We start from the raw sequence: 19215 nt of genomic DNA, 5'->3' as shown, positions 1-19215 counted from the left end.
GAAATACTGTACTGTATTGTAATACCTTCTTTTTCTTTTGTGAATTCATCAAAACTATCGAAAAACTTTCTTGCTGCCTTTCCGGTTACCTAAACATAATTCAAACCAAATCTTTTGAACCATCCAGTACTTGCGACAAATTCTTGTTGACAGTCATCACCTGCACATTCCTTAGGAGTCTGAAGCAGACTTCTAGCCTTTGTCTGGATGGTAATAAGGCTTAATGGTGTTTGGCCCCTGCCTTTGCTTGGTAATTACAGAGTTCATTGAAACAAATCTTTTGTTGACTGTTGAATGTGGAACTTCTAGGTCACGTGCTATTGTCCTTTTTCTTTTTCCTCCTCCATACTGATTAAAATTAAGTTATCCTTTCTTGCCTTTTTGACTGGTTTTCATGCTTATTACGTGGGCCACAAACTATCAAACATTTTTTAGTGTACACTGTTATAGACTGCAGCTGGTCTATAATCAAATGTTAGTGTGCAACAGAGCAGTTGGGTGTAAATATTTTTATTTTAGATGTACAAATATCACACTGTTAGTCATTCCTTCCAATCTAGGCAAACATTCTTATCTAGGCAAACATTCTTAAATTGTTTAATTGTATGATCATATACCATTCAGGATATATGTTTGAATGCGAGGCCTCCTTCTCTGCTGATAATCTTCCAACCAAACACTGAGCATTTTCTCCATCTCGGCAATCGGGCCTTCACGTTTCTTTGTGATAATTGTCGACTTTACAGGAAACGAAGATTTCACTGCTTCTCTGATGTGCTCTTCATCTTCAAGTATTGTTGACAGAGTAGAATGGGAGAGCTGAAGATCGCAGAAATGCTGCTGACTTTTTTTTTCCACCCTCATATTGTTTAATTACTTGCATCTTCAGGTCATGAGTAAGAGCCTTTCTTGGCTTCTTGCCACAAATTCCTGTGCTAGATTCAGATTCCTCTTAGGGGCCAAAGTAAATTTACTGTACAGGTACATACATAATAAAATACAGTTAATACTGTATGATGCTGCCTGAGTGATGACAGAGGTTCCCCAAAATGAAATATTGCCGAGTGACTCAAGAGGTCAACTGCCATACGGCAGTGTACTCTTATGCATCAGCCCGCCCTGCCCAGCTGCCAGAAGTGCAGTCGCATGTATGACTGGTCATATGTTGAGCTGATCAAAAGTCAGATGGTACTTGTAATTTGAAAGGAATTAATAATATATAAAACTATACAGTATTAGTTGTATGATTCTCTTTGGTTATATGTTTGTGTGTATACTGTGTCGATAATGTTAGGTTTCAATACAGAAAAAAAGTCTGATGTAAACCTTTGAATCCTTACATGTATCCACCCACAATACAACATTTGCTGGCGTGGAGACAGTGAATCAGGAAGAGGAGGAGATGAAACTGAAGAAAAGGAAGATGAAGAGAACTGAGCTTTATCAAACTCACAGAAACAAAGGCCATTCCAACCTCCCTCATGCCCACCAAGGACCGAGTTGGGGAGGCATCCACAGAGGAATGATGTTGATGTATGAAACTCTCAACCATGGCCCATGAAACTCTCAGCCGTGGCCCAGTGGTGGCCTGTATTGTTGGCACCTATAGCAGTGCCAGACACACGATCATAGCTAACTTTAACCTTAATTAAATAAAAACTACTGAGGCTAGATTTAATGATTGGAGGGTGGATGATCAACATACCAATTTGCAGCCCTCTAGCCTCAGTAGTTTTTAAGACCTGAGGGTGGGCAGAAAAAGTGCAGACAGACAGACAAATAGCCATCTCAATAGTTTTCTTTTACAGAAAACTAAAACAAACTTTAAAGTCACCATGGAATACTTGTAATCCAAGCCAATCCACACTTTGATTTTACCAACATTTTAGTCTTAACAGACTTGAACTATCGTTGAATTTCACTAATTTTTCTGATAATTCAAAACTTCCTGATAAAAAATTTGCTTCTTATCAGTTGCACAAGGTTCAGCAGGTAATAAACCATTTCAAGTTATCTTTAAAAATGAATTATGTTCCTGGCAGAACAATTTCAAATGATGAGAGTTTGACTGGGTATAAAGGGTGAACATCTCATCTCAGGCAGTATATGCCAAACAAGCACCAGACTAGATTTGGCATAAAACACTGGTGCCTGTGTGAAGTTGAGAGTGGGTATTTGGTAAATTTTAAGACATATAAAGGTACTAAGCAGTCAACTCAAAAGGTAAGTGAAGACGAGTTACCATATGATTTTGTCATGCAGGTGATGGATGAAGCAGATCTCTTTTATGAGGGGATCACTTATGAGTAGATAATTATTTTTCACTCCTGCATTATTTGCATTTTTATGGCACAAGGAAACCACAGCACCTGGCACTGTTAGGATTAACCATAAAATGCTGCCAAAAGATGCTACAAAAATTAAACTGTAGAACGAAGGATGGGGCCTCTTCTCTGTGTAGCTTATCAATGGTCATAGCCCAACTTCCGGCTCTCCTCCTAGATCCTCTTTCAACATCTTATCGCCTCCAAGGCCAAAGGGGAACATCAGCCCCATGAGTGACAGCCATAGACCATGCCATCATCTTCGATGGTACTAAAGAACAGACAATGGAGGGAATCAAACTGAATCATCCAATCACCCATAGCAGTCTTGCTGAGAGTTAGTCATAAACTCTCAAAACTAACCTACAGCTTCTTCCAGAGCTTAAATTCCAAAGAAGGGGTCAAAGACCAGCATCTCTTCTACAAAATAGAATGTCTACAGGAAATATGAAGACCATGAGAAGATGACTCTTGAAAACCTCTAGGACATTAAATAAATATATGTCAACAAAAACACGCATGAGAGAGAGAGAACATTTCTATTTTCACTAAATGTGGCTAAATCTAATAAGTAATGAAATCTGATAAGTTGAAGTCCATCAAGCTGAAGTGCCAGTGAGCCATTATAATGCCTATTAGTCAGCCTTAAAGAATGACTGAGCAGCTGGTCATTCTCTTGGATGTGTTCACTAAATTTCTTTTGATTTATATTCTTTTCAACTATTTTATTTTCAACTCTTTCATAATGTAATTTAATTTTGTCTAAATGAATATCAGCTTTAATTATGAGTACATACATGTATAGTTATTAATTACCAATTTTCTTTACTCCATTACCACTTATTTTGCAGCATGAAACATCAGCTTGTTATTGTGTGTATCCCACTAAAACTCTAGCTGATGTTATTGTGTGTATCCCACTAAAACTCTAAGGGAATTGGATACTGAAATATGGTGATTTGGATGGGGAGGGCAGTCAAGGGCTGTAGGAAGTGCATTTAAAAAAATAGATTACTATCCTTATAAAAGTTGGAAAGCTTCAACAGGGCAAGTTAAAAGCCTAAAAGGGAGATTTCTGCATCCTACCTTTCACATACCTACCACCTTATTACCAAGCTTCAATAACTGTTTCCAGTTGGTGGTGAAATATTCCTGTATACAATATCTGGTTTATATTCTTGTGAGAACAAATCATGGGTGTGAAATCTGATTAAATTAATCAAACTTTAACTGATTATCACATTTCTTAAAGGATCAGAAACCACCTGTATTTTCATATGAGTATGGCACTGATCCATTTGCCTGGCAGCCATGGATTGATATTTCATAAATACCTAAGACAAGTAGTATTCCATAACTATAGGTAGTTTCCATGGTCAACCAAAGCAACTTACTACATATAGTGCATTAAAACAAAATATGAGATACTGGAAGTCTAAGCATACTTAACACTTACTTGAAAAGTCGTGACATGGCCATGATCTCCAGATGTCCACCCCATTCCCTAACATCTTGTAAATTGTACACATGATGGTCCAAGGGAATATCCAAAAACTGTTAAAACCAAAAAAATATGGCTAGTAAGATATATACAAATAGTGGTCTAATGGAATATCCAAAAACTGTAAAAAATAAAACATACAAAATTAAATAAATGTAAACATTGAATTAGTATGGTACCAACAAAATAATAAGCAAACTTGAAAGACTTAACGAAAGGCTTTGCTGTTGAAAGATGAAGAACCATGCTCAAAACATTATTAAAAATTAGCACTTTTCCATGTATTTGAGAATCTGGCTAAATCACCAGAATACTGTCTTATTATAAGATGACAAATTCCACTTTACAAAATAGCAATCAATCAAAGCATTAACTTTAGTTATGGCTTTTAAAAGACATCATGGTTGGGGTGATGGTAACAAACAAACAATGTATTTTTCACCATACTTCTGTATTTGAATGAATAGATTATGAAATTTAGACTTAAAAGCCAAGCGCTGAGGCAACAAAGCCATAAAATATTTTTTATAAATGTTAAAATTCTAAACATGAAAATCTTTTATTCTCAAATCAAAATGCTTGCCAATCTCTGATGGAAACAAGGGATAACCTATATATTTTCTTAAGGAACACTATTTTTTCAACTGGCCTAAATTCTCGTAAGAATTCATCCACAAACGAGCTATGCAACAAATTAGCCCTTCCTTCACAGTTAAAATTTCGACATTCTATACGTTCGTCCCTCGTCTATCGTGGGGGTTAGGTACCAGAGCTCCCGATAGGAGAAAATCCATGAAGTAGCAACCTTATATTTATTTTATTATTTTTATATATTTTAAGGCTTTATAAACCCTCCCCACACATAAACCTTTCCCCACTCTGTTATTAACCTTTCCCACACTGTTATTAACACTTCATATGCTCTTAAACACTTTCTACACACTTAAACCTATGTAATTTTAACATATAAAATTCTATATGGGTACTAAAACTTGAATGTTGAAGATGATGATGAATTAGTTGTGCAGTTCTTTTGACAATGAGATGAATGCACTGCACAGCCAAGAAGAGCATTACAGCTCTTCATCAGGTAGTGCAGTATCTTCGCCTTCGTATTCTGTTTTTGCTAAAGGCGTAAGCATAACTGGTGTCTTCTTCTGAGTGAGGAACATAGTTATAGGGAGTTAAATGCGGTGCTTTTTTTTCTGGGTGAGAAGGTTTTTATAAAACGAAATGCCACCCTCACTTGTATTCCAGAATTGCAACGAACGGAGCATCTGGGGGTCCCATTCTTGAGCCACTTGCTGAAGTTTCTTGGCCATTCTGACCATGGTTGCCAGGCGATCAAGTGTTAGGCCAACCTCCTCCTCTCCTTCAACCCCTAGTTCCTCTTGTTCCTCTTCCTCTTCTTCGCTCGTTGACTTTGTCATCTCCTTCAGGAATTCATCCGTCAACAGTTGTGAGTGGGCATTGATCAGGTCGTTAATGTCATCAGGCATCATATCATTGAAGCTATCCCCTCCCAGTAGTTTTGCCAGCTTCACGGCTTCATCTACTGCAGAGTGATGGACTTCATCAGGATGCAATGGTGTAGTCACGCCAGCACGCCTTTAGCAATAAGTCTTTGTCTGAGGCCATAGTTTCAATGGATTGCAGGGCGTTTTCCATATAGAGAGCCTTCAAAGCACAATTAGCGCCTAGATCCATGGGTTGAATCAGTGATGTGGTGTTTGGCAGCAAGAACTCTTTATCTGAACGCCATCGTACGACAGATCGACAGCATGGCCTCCAGAATTGTCCAAGATCAGAAGCACTTTAAATTCAAGGCCCTTTTCTGCCAGATATAGCTTGACCTCCAGGATAAAGCACTGGTGGAACCATCCATGATCTTGTTGAGGCTTATAACCCCTTCCTCGATGATGCTTTTGAATGTGCTGCTCACATACTCCTCGGCTACAGCTTTATCCATAGAGGCAGCTTCTCCATGCTGAGAAACGCTCTCAAGTCCAACGCGTTTCTGAAACTTGTCAAACCAGCCCTTGCTGGCACCAAATGTGGTTGGTCTGGTGGGAGAAGCACTTGATGGTCCTGCTTCTGCGTCATCTTCGTCCTTGTCACTGTTGCAAACGTCACCACTTTCAGCAAAAGTTTCGTGTGGATGGTATTGGTATTCAGGGAGATATTCTTTTTCCTGCAGTCACTGATCCACAGGGCCACTGCAGACTCCATTCTCACAATGGCCTTATTGCAGGAAGTTACCACCCTCTTTGGAGTCTTGTTAAAAGACACCGCTGCCATTGTCCATCGTCCTTATATTGTTTTCGTCTTCTTTATGTAGGGAACCGAAGATTTACTGATCCCGTAACAGAAGCCTACAGCTGAGTAGCTTCTCCCTTTCCTTAGTATGTCAAGGAGTTCCACCTTTTCTGTGATGGTAAGCATCTTCCTCTGGTGCTTGGGCTCAGTGTCAGAAGCCTTAGAAGGTGCAGAATGTTTGGGTGACACTGTAGAGCTTCAAATAAAATTCAATGTCTTATGGAAATTTAACAAAAACACATCACCGCAGATGACATCATGGACAGTGATCAGATATCAATCAATGTGGAATGGACAAGGCAAGATGCTGCTATGCGGAAGATGAAGGAGACATGCTACGGTTGCTGAGCCAATCACCACTCAGGACACAAAACAGTGCTCTGGTTTGTCGCCTCCCATCCATCAGCCAATAGTGTGCAGCGTACATTCTCACATCGGCAAACTAGCTCAAGCAGAAGCAGCTGTACTGCGTTTTCCATATGTGCAAGTGTTTGTCTACTCACCTCCTGTACACTATGTATTTTACTTAAATCCAAATTCACTGCATTATGTAAAGTCAAGATCAGCACACAGGTTTATCATATATTTACTGAATCACGGAAAGCAATGAAAAAATGAGTTCATCTGCTATAAGTTACATATTTTATTTCAATTTAATATTTTTTTTATGTTTTAATAAATATTTTTCATATTTTCTTAGAGAATCCTACAGTTTAGGGGTCCACATTCAGTGCAATACGTAAAGTCAAGATAAGCACACAGATTTATATCAAATATTTATTGACTCATGGAAAACAATGAAAAAAAAAAAAATTACATTTTCATAATAAAATAAAGTTTTAAGTATACTTACCCAGTAGTTATATTGCTATTGTTTCAAAACCGAACGGCATAGAATTCAAAATTTGCGCCAGCAAAAACAAAAAAACAATATGGCGGCTAGGAGATATCCCCCATACTCACTGGTGGATGAGTGAGGAACTACCTTAACAAAAAACTTCAGTTGTTCATGCCCTACATTCATGAGAGGGGAGTAGGGAGGGCTTTGATCATGTAACTACTGGGTAAGTATACTTAAAACTTTATTTTATTATGAAAATGACATTTTTAAGTATGTAACTTACCCAGTAGTTACATTGCTGATTTCCACACTAAATGAGGCGGGACCATGAATAAATAGAACTATAATTAAGTTTGTGTTAACCTTCTTTTATTGGGTAAAAGAAAAGTTCTAAGTTCCTTACCTGTTAAGTGAGTGATCCATACTGATTCTGCCTCTTAAATATGGAGCTCTTCTTAACTGCTAGACATGGTGAGGGAGCTGTGGGATGTCTATAGCAAGTTTCTTATCCTTGTGACCTAGAAGGGTTCATAAGACACCAAGGATGACCAAACAAATGTCCCTGCTCAGGGTGCAGTACCAACCAAAAAACAAAACCAATTGATGGGTATCACCACTAGCCTACACCAAAATTAAATCTCTTAAAAAACTAATGACTGAGAGGTACTCCTAAAACTTCGTGGAACCTTTTGAGTACACTGTCAAGGTGATTGGGATGTAACTAAAGGAGGAGTCTTTACGAAAGGAATGGAGTAGCCCTCCTTGAGAACTTTGATCACCCAGGGGTCTGCTCCTCTGTTCTCCCATTCCTTCCAGAAGAGTAGAAATCTGGCTCCTACCTGGGTGCGGAGGACTAACTCCTCACTTCTTGGGGTTGGATTTGAAAGAGGACCTCTTAATAGACTTCATAGGAGGTCGGAAGTTTGATCTAGGTCGAGGCTGGGTCGCAGCTCTCCCTCTGCGAAAGGGTTGAGACTGAAGAGGGGAATGATCTAGATGAAGAAGGCACTGGCTTCTTAGGACGTCTAGTGGACTGAGTCAACAAGTCAGAGGTGGGCTTGCTTTGTAATTCTAAAAGAATATCCTTCACTATGTGTTGAGGAAAGAGGTGAGACTTGTCTAAGGCAGTGAAAAGTAGAGCTGACTTCTGAGTCGGTGAGACTCCTTTCGAGGCGAACAAACACAGAGCTCCCTCTTCTTAAGGACACCTGTAGTAAAAAGGGAGGTGAGTTCTAAAGAGCCATCTCTAATTGCTCTGTCTGAGCAAGAAATAACTCCTAGCCAATCGGGGGCAAGATCTTCGGCTAAATCTGGGCAGTCTTCAATATTACTCCCTAGTGCCCTGATGGCCCAATCTAGAAACTAAATATCTCAAACACCTTAAAAATATTCTTGATAACGTGGTCTAGTTCGGCTGAGGAAAACATTATCTTGGCTGACAATAAAGTCTTTCTACGAGATGAATCCACCAGACCACAGAAGTCCCCTTGGGAGGAGGCAGGAACTCCCAAGGAAGGAGCTTCCCCGGTGGCATAGTAAGAGTATCTCATCTTCAACAATTTGCTGGGCGGAAAGGTGAAAGTCGCTTTGCCCTGTTCTCTCTTAGCGGCCAGCCAGGCATGAACTTCTTTGAGAGCTTTCTTCGAGGAGGAAAGAACAAGCTTGGGTAGTCTGGTACTTTCCAATGAATGCTTTTTCATGAGGTAGGTAGAAGCTGGAGAAGTAGGCGAAGCAGGTATGAAGAAGTCCGGGTAATTATCCACGAGGAAACGCAGGAGAGACGAGTAGGAAGAAGAGGGAACCGTATCCTGAACAATCTCTTCCTCCTCTGAGGAGATAGGAGACAATGATTTATCCTTGGACTCTGCAGCAGATGCAGATTTCTTCAACCCTTGGACTCTGGAGCAGACGCGGATTTCTTCAAAAGACCCATAAGCTCGGTCAATTGGCGCTTGAGTGGGGCTAAAGAATCTTGCTGGACCGATGAGGAAGGCAGAATAGCCGAAGAAGGGGCATTGATTCCAGAAGAAGCAGCTGGGAATTCGGTTGTTGGCGTTGGAAGTTCTGGAGTTAGTGCCGGGCACTCTAGAGCTGAAGTCTGGCGTGAGACGGCGGGCGCTGGGCGCTCACTGGTTGAATTCTGGCGTGAATCGGCGGGCACTGGGTGCTCATTGGTGGAATTCTGAAGTGGATCAGCAGGCGCTGGGCACTCATTGGCGGTATTCTGGCATGAGTTGGCAGGCGCCGGGCGCTCATCAGTGGAAGTCTGGCGTGATTCGGTGGGCGCTTGGAAGAAGACAGGCGCTTAGAACGCTTATGGCGCTCAGGACTGTCTTCAAAGAAATAATGAAGATGAGCAGGAGAATCAAGCTGGACTTGAAAACTGCAGGAAGGTTTGAGGGCTAGTCTTTCTGTACCTCTTGACAGCCAAGGGAGAAGAATCGCTAATATCTGCATGTCTCTTGAGTGGGCGCGAAGATAAAGAGCAGCGATATGGCTTCTTTTGCAGACTGGAAGATTCCAAATCAGAAAGTCGATGCACAGGAACTCCTTTTGAATGGCATTTAGTTGAAGCCTGGGAGCGCACGACAGGCTCAACAGTGACCTTCGTCTAGGAGCACTGGTGGGACAGACAGCCACCTTCTCATTATTCACAGCACTACCACTGTTCACTGCACTGTCAACACTTACATTTTTTTCCATTAGAGATTTAATAGCTGACCCCATTTCCATAATGATACTAGATAAATTTCTGATCAAACCTTGATTCAAGGCTGGAAATGGCACTAAGAGCGGAATCATGGAAACCTGGAACAGGAGCAAATGGTAAAGTAGGAGGAGTTAGGATAGGAGAAGGAGGGGGAATTGGAGGAGTGGTAGCTGTGTCATCCCCTACATTTTCCAAAGGAATGGACTCTGCATTAACCCTACTTTCAGCCCTAATGGCTGCTTTCCTCTTCTTATCCCTTTCTAATTTCTCTAAATGAGATTTCAATGTTTTCCATTTCTTATCCTCCCAATCCTGTCACACTATGCAAGTATTATCCTTACTATATTCTTGCCACCTACATTTAGTGCATTTTGTATGAGAATCATATGAAAGCTTAGTTAGCCTAGTTCTACAACCCTCAGAACAAAAGCGAATACTAGATGAACTGGAATCCGAAATCGTTAACTAACTAAACTAAAGTTAACGACAATTCAACAATGGCAGCAAGCCACAAAGCAACAAATTCTGAGTACTTCACCAAATTCATGCAAAGCAAAGCCGAAAGGCGAAGACGCAGCTGCGTGAAAACTTCCGATGTTAACCAGAAGCCGAGATCTCTGCTGGTTTGTTTCCTTGAGCCCCGGATGGTGGCAGGACGTTGTCACCTACACACTAATGATAACAGTGCCACCGCGTGAATTTTGAATTTCTAAGCTGCCGTAGGTTAGGGAACCAATAGCTATGTAATTACTTGGCAAGTTACTTATATAAAAACGGGGGGGTTTACTGTATTGTCGTATCAGTATTAATTGCTTACCCCATTGCAAAATTGAATTATTGTAACTCGAGCACTACCTGAGTATTTTAATAATTCTATCACAAAAAGTGCATTTAGTCATGAAAATGAGATGAAAATACAGTACTGTACTTTGTGAACATTTCTCAGTGAAAAATACTGCGAATGGGCGAATTTTCAGCGAATAATGTGTATATATGTTCCACATAGAAATCCGTGAAGGTGAGTCCACAAATTGTGAGACAGTGTATACAGGGGTTTACTGTATTATCGTTGCTAGGTAACCAGTTGGTTCTTAACCGCGTAAAATAAATCTAATCCTTTGGGCCAGCCCTAGGACATCTGTTACTTAGCTCAGTGGTCTGGTTAAACTAAAATATACTTAACTTTTTAACTGTATTATTGTGTAATAATTTATGAACATGACGATCAGGCACCATTTGCATTCTGATAATGTTTACATTCTTAAAATAAACTGATTGCATTTTATGGACATCATCACAGCCATTTCTTGCTAAATGACATTTGGGAGATTCATTTTTTCATAAATTATCAAAGCTGGACTTCAAATTGCAACTTATTTTATTTATAAATGACGTAAAGGTGTGATTTTGCCAGTATCAGATCTTGCTTTTGCCCTTTCAAAGCATTTTGTGGCCTGCACATATTCGTTTCTTCAGCCATAGCTACAACCATAAATTTAGTGGCATACTTTCATGACATTTCCCTCTCCATTGCATGATGGATGCAATTTTTATTTATGGAAGTCACCACTGAAAATTAGCAAATTTATAACATGGACAACTGTAATGTGTGTTAATTATGGCAGCTGACATCAGCAAACGGCTGTTTCTCGATTGTTCATGTCAGTAATTCTTGTCATTTATGCCAGTGTCTTGCATGCACAGTTATTAGGTTAACGTAAATTATTATTATTTCTTTTGATTTAAATCAGTCTTGTTTACTTTTAAGTTAAGTTTTTGCTGAGTATGTTTACTCTAGTGTTACCGTAAGTTAAGTGGCTTTACGATTGTTTGTCAGTGTTGTTGCGCCTCCTCCTCCTCCTTTGTGTATTATTGAACTATCGTTTTAACGATTGTTTTATTCTTTTGCTTTGAGTGTTTATAAACACTGGAAAGGTGATGAGTGAACATGGTGGACCGGTCAACAGGAGTTCGGGTCTTGACAAGCTCTTACCTAGACTATTTCCCATCGCAGCTTATATTTGGATTTATTTGGAGGACGACTTTGGATATTTACGTTTTGGACCACGCACTTGGATATTTCCCTCACGGATTTTGACAGACGCAAATATACGTCTTGTGTGCGTGTGTCTTTGGATTGCGGCTGTTCCCCGCAGGTGTTGTTGTCACCTGCGACCTTCACGCTGCTGTAAGGAGCTTCGCAGAGGCTGTGTCATCTGCGACCACTGTTTCTGTCCCTTGTTCCCGTCGGAGGATTTTTACGGGACCGGTGTCGTCGCTATATCCCGGCACTGGATTTTGGATTTACATGCCGTGCCCTCCTCATCCAGCTGCTATACAGGAGAGAGCTACTTGACTCGTTAGGTGATCAGTAGGGAGGCTATCGCCAGGTAAGACGAATTATCGTTCCTATTCCTCCGGGACAAAGTGTTGCCCTCTAGTACCTGGCGTACAGTTCTGGTTCTCTTGATAGCAGTTTGGATAGATCACGGCCCAGTTTTCAACTCTTCTGATACTTCACTTAAGGTGAAATTGTGAACATTTGTCAGGTTTAATTATTTATAAATATATATGTGTGTAGTTACATGTATACATTGTCACGTTTGATTCAGTGTCTATAATTAATGGATTGAAACTCCACATTTCTTAGCTTGTGTGATAGGTAGGAATAGGTATTAAGGTTTTCCTTGTTTTCATCTCCTACTTCCTTCTACCTTATTATTATTATTATTATTACTATTATTAGGTTATTGATTATTTTGGCTAGCCTTGATTGGATCCATTTTTAATATACATTGCGCATGTTTTCTCTCTCGATTAGGGTTGGGTGAATTAATTTTAAGGTTACTTGTGGGATCCTGAGAACCAGGTATTTGTTCTCTTGATTTTTTTTTTTGTATATATATTTAAGTATAATCTCACAAGGTTGATTTAAGTCATTTCTACGTTTGTAATAAATAGTGTTAAGTTTTCTTGAGTTTCTGTTTCTGTTTTCCTTGATACTGAGGTACATTTACTGACTGCGATCCTAGTAAATATAAAGACCTAAAAGATCCTGTATTACAACTTGGAAGGTTGTAACAACAGTAGTAAGTGGTTGTCAATTATTATTATAAGAAAAAGAAATAGTAATAATCCTTAGACATGTCACAAGGTTGGTAAGCCTGATTTAATGTATGAAGATTTCCATTTAACCTAATGAACTTTTGCTTCTAGGCCTAATTCTTAGTTAAATGCTAACTCAGATATAATATGCACTATCAATGGTATCTACCAAAGCTGAGACAGGCATAGAAAGCCTAGCATAGTGTAATCTAATGAAAATACATCTTGCAAATTTTTGAGTTTCACATAATGTTTTTGTTGTAAATAAACCATCCTTGTGTATTTACGGAGGCAGCTTCAGTTTCGAAATCTGAAAAAATCCAAAAACTGAAATGATGTGTGGTGCCGCCCTTGGAGCTGCTCAAGAACTAATGGCAGCTGATTCAAAAATGTCCCGGATCATGGGAGTTCCCAGATCACAGAGTGCCAGATTTAAGAGGTCAGACTATACTGTACATTCCTCCTAAAAGGTGATGAGCATAGGTTATAAAATTTTAGTACCATTTAATCTAGTAGGTATATGGCAAAACAGCTTAAATTGTCATGGCTTTTCAACATTATCCACACTAGTTTTGTATCAGCATGGCCTGGTGGAGTTACATATCAGTTCTCAGTTTCTCTTGTTTCATATGAAACGAGAATTTGCTTGCTTCCTACAAAAGAACCAGCAATAATGGAGGATTAGTATTTTTGGGGGGATTAACTACATACTTCATGAGTTGAGATAATTGATCATTCGTGTTCCTTCACATACCTGTTTCACTATTCCTTAAAAATAATGTTTGAGAATGAAACAAATAACTTAAAATAAAGGGCTTCACTTAATCCACAAAACAATATGAAAGTAAAAAAAAAAAAAAAAAAAAAAATGGAATAACAAAATTGTAACACAATTTACTACAATAGCATACTGTACTTACTGGCTCAAATTCTTCTCTATGGAGGACCATATATTCCAGGCAGAGTGCACGTACCCTCTCATGTTCCGTCTGTGTCATGAATACCTTGAGGAAAAAAAAATTACCTTTTACCACAGTAAAATTAAATAAAAATCATATGCAGGACCATAAGCTGGGTTGGTCCTACAAATTTCAATCCTATGAACAACTTTAAACTGTTATAGATATACTGAAATCCTATTGAAGAAACATTAGGATTTTGTTCAAGACAACTATGACACACAGTACATAATGTACAATATAGTTGTCCCATATTATCTGTGAACTCAGTAATAAAAGGCCAATCCAGATAGGATAAATCAAGAAATCAACAAGGTTTGATTTTAAAATTTATATACATGCCCTTCTGCCATCTCTGGGCCTGGCCCTGTTCTGCTACCTGCTCACCTTGGCCTCTCCACAAGAAGCATAAGTCATGTTTAAGCATCTACAATACAGTATCCAAGCTTGACTGCATTATCATCTCTGACCAGAGTTCATTTGTAAAAAGTCCAGTTAATATGGGTGGTCAGGTGTCTTCTTTGAGTAAGAAAATCAAATTTCATAATGTGATGTGTAAAAATCATAATGTAATGTGTAAAAATGAGAGAGAGAGAGAGAAAAAAAGTATCACTTAATTTGCCAAAAAGTCTGGCAAAAGATGAACAAGTCATCCATAAGGAAATTATGAAAAGATAAAATCTGCCCCTCCAACAGCTAAAGTAAGAAATAGCAAAGGGGCAAATATTTTCTGATGTCTAAAAGGATCTTAAATTTGTGGTTAGAGCAAAAGAACTGAAAGTGTGTTCAGGAAGACAAAAACATGTTGCATCGCAAAGCACAGCCTACATGACCTCTTTCCAAAATCACCCACAGGACCTAGTACTGTACATAAAGTAAAATACTGTAATTTATGAGAAGTAAAGGATACTAACTGCCAATGCATTATTTTTGAGACTTTTATAGTTCCCTAGCATTGTTGTCTGTTGTATTTAAGAGGAATGCATATTTTTAATTTTCTCTCAAGTTCAAGAAACTTTGTATTGATATATGTTAATTTCATACATGTGTTTAGTGTGAAGAGACATATTTATTAGAAGTTAGTAACATTTTATTGATCTTAATTTTGCTTATAGGTACATTAGTTAAGATCCTTAGTGGTTTTCCTAATGTGTTTTTCAAGATACTGTATTTCAAGGCTGCCTGAGTTGACCAGACTTATCTGAGTCAACTTGACATAACACAACTATATACTAGAATCACTGAAAATTGGAGCAATTATCTAAAGTGGCTAAGCAGGAAAGGAGAGAGAAGCAACAAACAGCAGCAAGCAAAAGGAAACCTTACGTACAACCACTCCTCTCATGCAAAAAGGAAAATTCAGCATTTCAGTTAAGAGGTACTATTTTAGTGCTAGCTGGAAGCAAGGTGCCATTCTATGACGAAGACCCACTGTCAACTAGTTTCAGACCACATCCTTGATATACATTGGGCAAAGTGAAAATCATTGTGTGCAAGTGTTGACATAAATTTTATACATTATTTACTACTGCATATGTGTTTTAATCACATCACTTTTAAAGCCACATGCCACTGCTACTGCTACTATAGTGACTCCTTTCACACATAATTTGAACACTGCCATCATTTCCGTAGTAGATTTGGAACTCAAACTAACAATGATAACATGAAAACATCTGTGTCTTTTGATCAAGAAACCACTACCAGACAACAAAATTTGTTGTTCAGGACATTACCAAATCAAACAAACATCATGAAAAGTAAAAAGCATGCTAAATAATTTAAGGCATGAAAGGATATGTTCACGCACCTATGGAATGGCATTGCTGAGGGTCATGTTAGGTCGGCTGTCGATTACATGACTGACATGGGATATGCTTATTCTTAGAACAAAGGTAAGAGTCATCTACCTATTCCAGCAACACATGCAGTGATTCTGCCACAGTTTGCTTCCCATTGAAAGGAAATAATTGAGGGAAAAAGGATTGAAGTTCAAAGTCCTGATCCGAACAGATAATGCTCATCAATAAAATATGAGGATGCATTCACACCTCCCAACACTACCTCATTGCTGCCACTTCTAGATGAGGGGTATAATCCAATGTAGCAAGGCCACTAAAATCTACTTTCTGTGTAACCACATCCATAGAGCTGTTAAGGTACAACCTAACCTTGGGGATAAAGGAATACTGGAAGTTATTCGTCATTGCACATTAACTTTTATTCTAGCTACAATGAATTAAAACCAGAAAAGTCAATGCTTGAAGTCTCATGGAGTGCAGCTATACATGATTTTGGAAGCTTCCCTGGGATTAAGGAAAACCTTTTAATTGTCACCCATGGAGAACAAACTCCAGCTTCCAGTGGTCAACTTAACGCGAGCTAGATAAATATTTGACACAGATTGTCAGCAAAATGACAATTTTCTTTTAGTCATTTTGTATTTTCCATAGCAAACACACCTGCAGTCCTAACTTATGGACAATTCTTCTAGTGCCAGCTGGAAACTGGTAAGATGAAAACACACACGGAATTGGTGGCAACAAGGTAGGTTGATAGGCCTACGTGGTAACTGTCACCTCCATCGTGTAAGAATCGAGGAGGTGACACCTCAGTTTCTCCCATCCCAGGAAACTTGACTGAGGGGTGGCTAGAGGTGGGCTGTACACATCAAGACCACAGGTTTGTTAGCTATGAAAAATACAAATTGATTAAAAAAAATCTGTCATTTGTTCATTTGCGGAACAAACCTGGGTCTTAACTTATGGGGGGAGGAAAGAAAGTCTGGAACCTACTGGAGGTTCAGCACACCTGGTAACTCTTCCTGATTTAAAGAAGCCAATGGAAGGAAACTGAAGCCTCTGGCATGATATGTGATTATTTAACAGCCAGACTTCTGAGCCTTCGTACAAGGTCATGCAACAATGCAGAAGGAAGTAAGAACTATCTCTGTAGATAACAAACCTTTGTAGCCACTAATAGTTTGCTATCAATCCTCTCTCCCCTTGCTAGAGAGAGGAGATACTTGCTTTTGCAAAAGTTTTAATATTAAACTGTAGGAATAAGTAAAACTCAAACAAAAAGGCTGCAGTCTCACCTGTATCAAACCTGATCCAGCACATGATGGAATGATTTCTCATTGCCCACCGGGTAGAGAAGAAGAGAAAGGAAAAGAAAAAGAGACAAGTCATCTCATTCATTCTCACTTTCATATCATCATCTTGGGTAAGATACAAACTGTTCTTCTAGGGGTGCTGCATGAGTCAAACAACCTGTTGAGCAGCCACCACTGGACCCAAGGAAAAAGTGCCCAAGGACCTGTGGGCAACGTCCTGCAGATAGAAGGAAGTGAAGATGGTCTGACGAAGCCAAGTGCCAGCCTTCGAAATCCTTTGAACAGCCAAGTTCTTTTTAAATGCCAAAGAAGGGCCTAGCCCCTAACATCATGTGCTCTTGCATGCACTGTGTTAACCCTTAAACGCCTACTGGACGTATCATACGTCGACTAAAATTGTCTGTTGGGTGCCAAGTGGACGTTCCGTACGTCGACTACAAAAAATTTCAACCTTCGGTCAACTTTGACTCGACTGAAATGGTCGAAAAACGCAATTGTAAGCTAAAACTCTTACATTCTAGTAATATTCAATCATGTACCTTCATTTTGCAACAAATTGGAAGTCTCTAGCACAATATTTCGATTTATGGTGAATTTTTGAAAAAACTTTTTTCTTACGCCCGCGCGGTAACTCGGCTGAAAATTTCATAAATTCTTTCGTCATTTTGTCGTAATTTTTGCACTGTTCTATATTAGCCGTTACATAAAGTTTTATATGTGAAAATGTGCACAATTTCATATACAATACAACAGAAAATAACTCATGGTTGTAGCTTTTATCAGTTTTGAAATATTTTCATATAAATCACGATAACTGCCAAAATTTCAACCTTCGGTCAATTTTGACTCGACCGAAATGGTAAAAAAACGCAATTGTAAGCTAAAACTCTTACATTCTAGTAATATTCAATCATTTACCTTCATTTTGCAACCAACTGGAAGTCTCTAGCACAATATTTCGATTTATGGTGAATTTTTGAAGAAAACTTTTTCCTTACATCCGCGCCAGAAATTCTTTCGTCACGTTGTCGTAATGTTTGCACTGTTTTATATTAGTAGTTACATAAAGTTTTATATATGGAAATGTGCGCAATTTCATGTAGAATACAACAGAAAATAACTCATGGTTGTAGCTTTTATCAGTTTTGAAATATTTTCATATAAATCACGATAACTGCCAAAATTTCAACCTTCGGTCAACTTTAACTCGACCGAAATGGTAAAAAAATGCAATTATAAGCTAAAACTCTTACATTCTAGTAATATTCAATCATGTACCTTCATTTTGCAACAAAATGGAAGTCTCTAGCACAATATTTCGATTTATGGTGAGAAAAAAAAAAAAAAACATTTTCCTTACGTCTGCGCGCGGTAACTCGGCCGAACATCTCAGAAATTCTTTCGTCATGTTGTCGTAATGTTTGCATCGTTTTACATTAGTCGTTACATAAAGTTTTATATATGAAAATGTGCGCAATTTCATGTAGAATACAACAACAAACAACCCAGGGTTGTAGCTTTTATCAGTTTTGAAATATTTTCACATAAATCACAATAACTGCCAAAATTTCAACCTTCGGTCAACTTTAACTCGACCAAAATGGTAAAAAAACCCAATTGTAAGCTAAAACTCTTACATTCTAGTAATATTCAATCATTTACCTTCATTTTGCAATAAATTGGAAGTCTCTAGCACAATATTTCGATTTATGGTGAATTTTGAAAAAAAAAAAAAAATTTTCCTTACGTCTGCACGGTAACTCGGCCGAACATCTCAGAAATTCTTTCGTCTCGTTGTCGTAATATTTGCACCATTTTATATTAGTCGTTACATAAAGTTTTATATATGAAAATGTGCGCAATTTCATGTACAATACAACAGAAAATAACTCATGGTTGTAGCTTTTATCAGTTTTGAAATATTTTCATATAAATCACGATAAATAGAAAAAAATTCGACTTTCGGTCAACTTTAACTCGACCGAAATGGTCGAAAACTGCAATTGTAAGCTAAAACACTTACAGTCTAGTAATATTCAATCAATTAGCTTCATTTTTCAACAAACGGGAAGTCTCTAGCACAATATTTCGATTTATGGTGAATTTGTGAAAAAACATTTTTACCTCCGCTACGTTACAAATTCATGCATCATTTTGTGATAATATTTTCTGTGTTGCTTTGATCGTTTTACAATTTGTTATATACCAAATTCATCGCAATTTAGTGTACAATACAAATAAAAAAAATTAACTCATTAGCTTTAACCATTGTGCTTACAGCGCGATTTGTATACAATTATATGAGTTTTTTTTCGCTGTCATATATTCCAATATTTATATATGA

At 38.4% G+C, this 19215-nt stretch overlaps 1 protein-coding gene across 21 annotated transcripts in view; it reads right to left on the bottom strand.

Moving 5' to 3' along the window:
* LOC136833716 (UDP-N-acetylglucosamine transferase subunit ALG13-like) overlaps positions 1 to 19215 on the bottom strand; it is a 539859-nt gene that overhangs the window by 488726 nt on the left and 31918 nt on the right. For all 21 annotated transcript variants that reach the window (XR_010851592.1, XR_010851593.1, XM_067095956.1 and 18 more), the window contains exons 3-4: positions 13718 to 13801; positions 3781 to 3878 (exon numbers count right to left, since the gene is read on the bottom strand). Coding sequence is in view for 19 of the 21 variants with exons in the window: in XM_067095956.1 (XP_066952057.1) it covers positions 3781 to 3878; positions 13718 to 13801 (182 nt within the window). In the remaining 2 variants the exon portion in view is untranslated. The remainder of the gene's footprint in view (positions 1 to 3780; positions 3879 to 13717; positions 13802 to 19215) is intronic.

The sequence above is a fragment of the Macrobrachium rosenbergii genome, chromosome 4 (genome assembly GCF_040412425.1).
Source record: "Macrobrachium rosenbergii isolate ZJJX-2024 chromosome 4, ASM4041242v1, whole genome shotgun sequence".
Lineage (NCBI taxonomy): Eukaryota > Metazoa > Arthropoda > Malacostraca > Decapoda > Palaemonidae > Macrobrachium > Macrobrachium rosenbergii.
The sequence above is the reverse complement of the archived record's forward strand: the minus strand, read 5'-3'. Positions and strand labels throughout refer to the sequence as shown.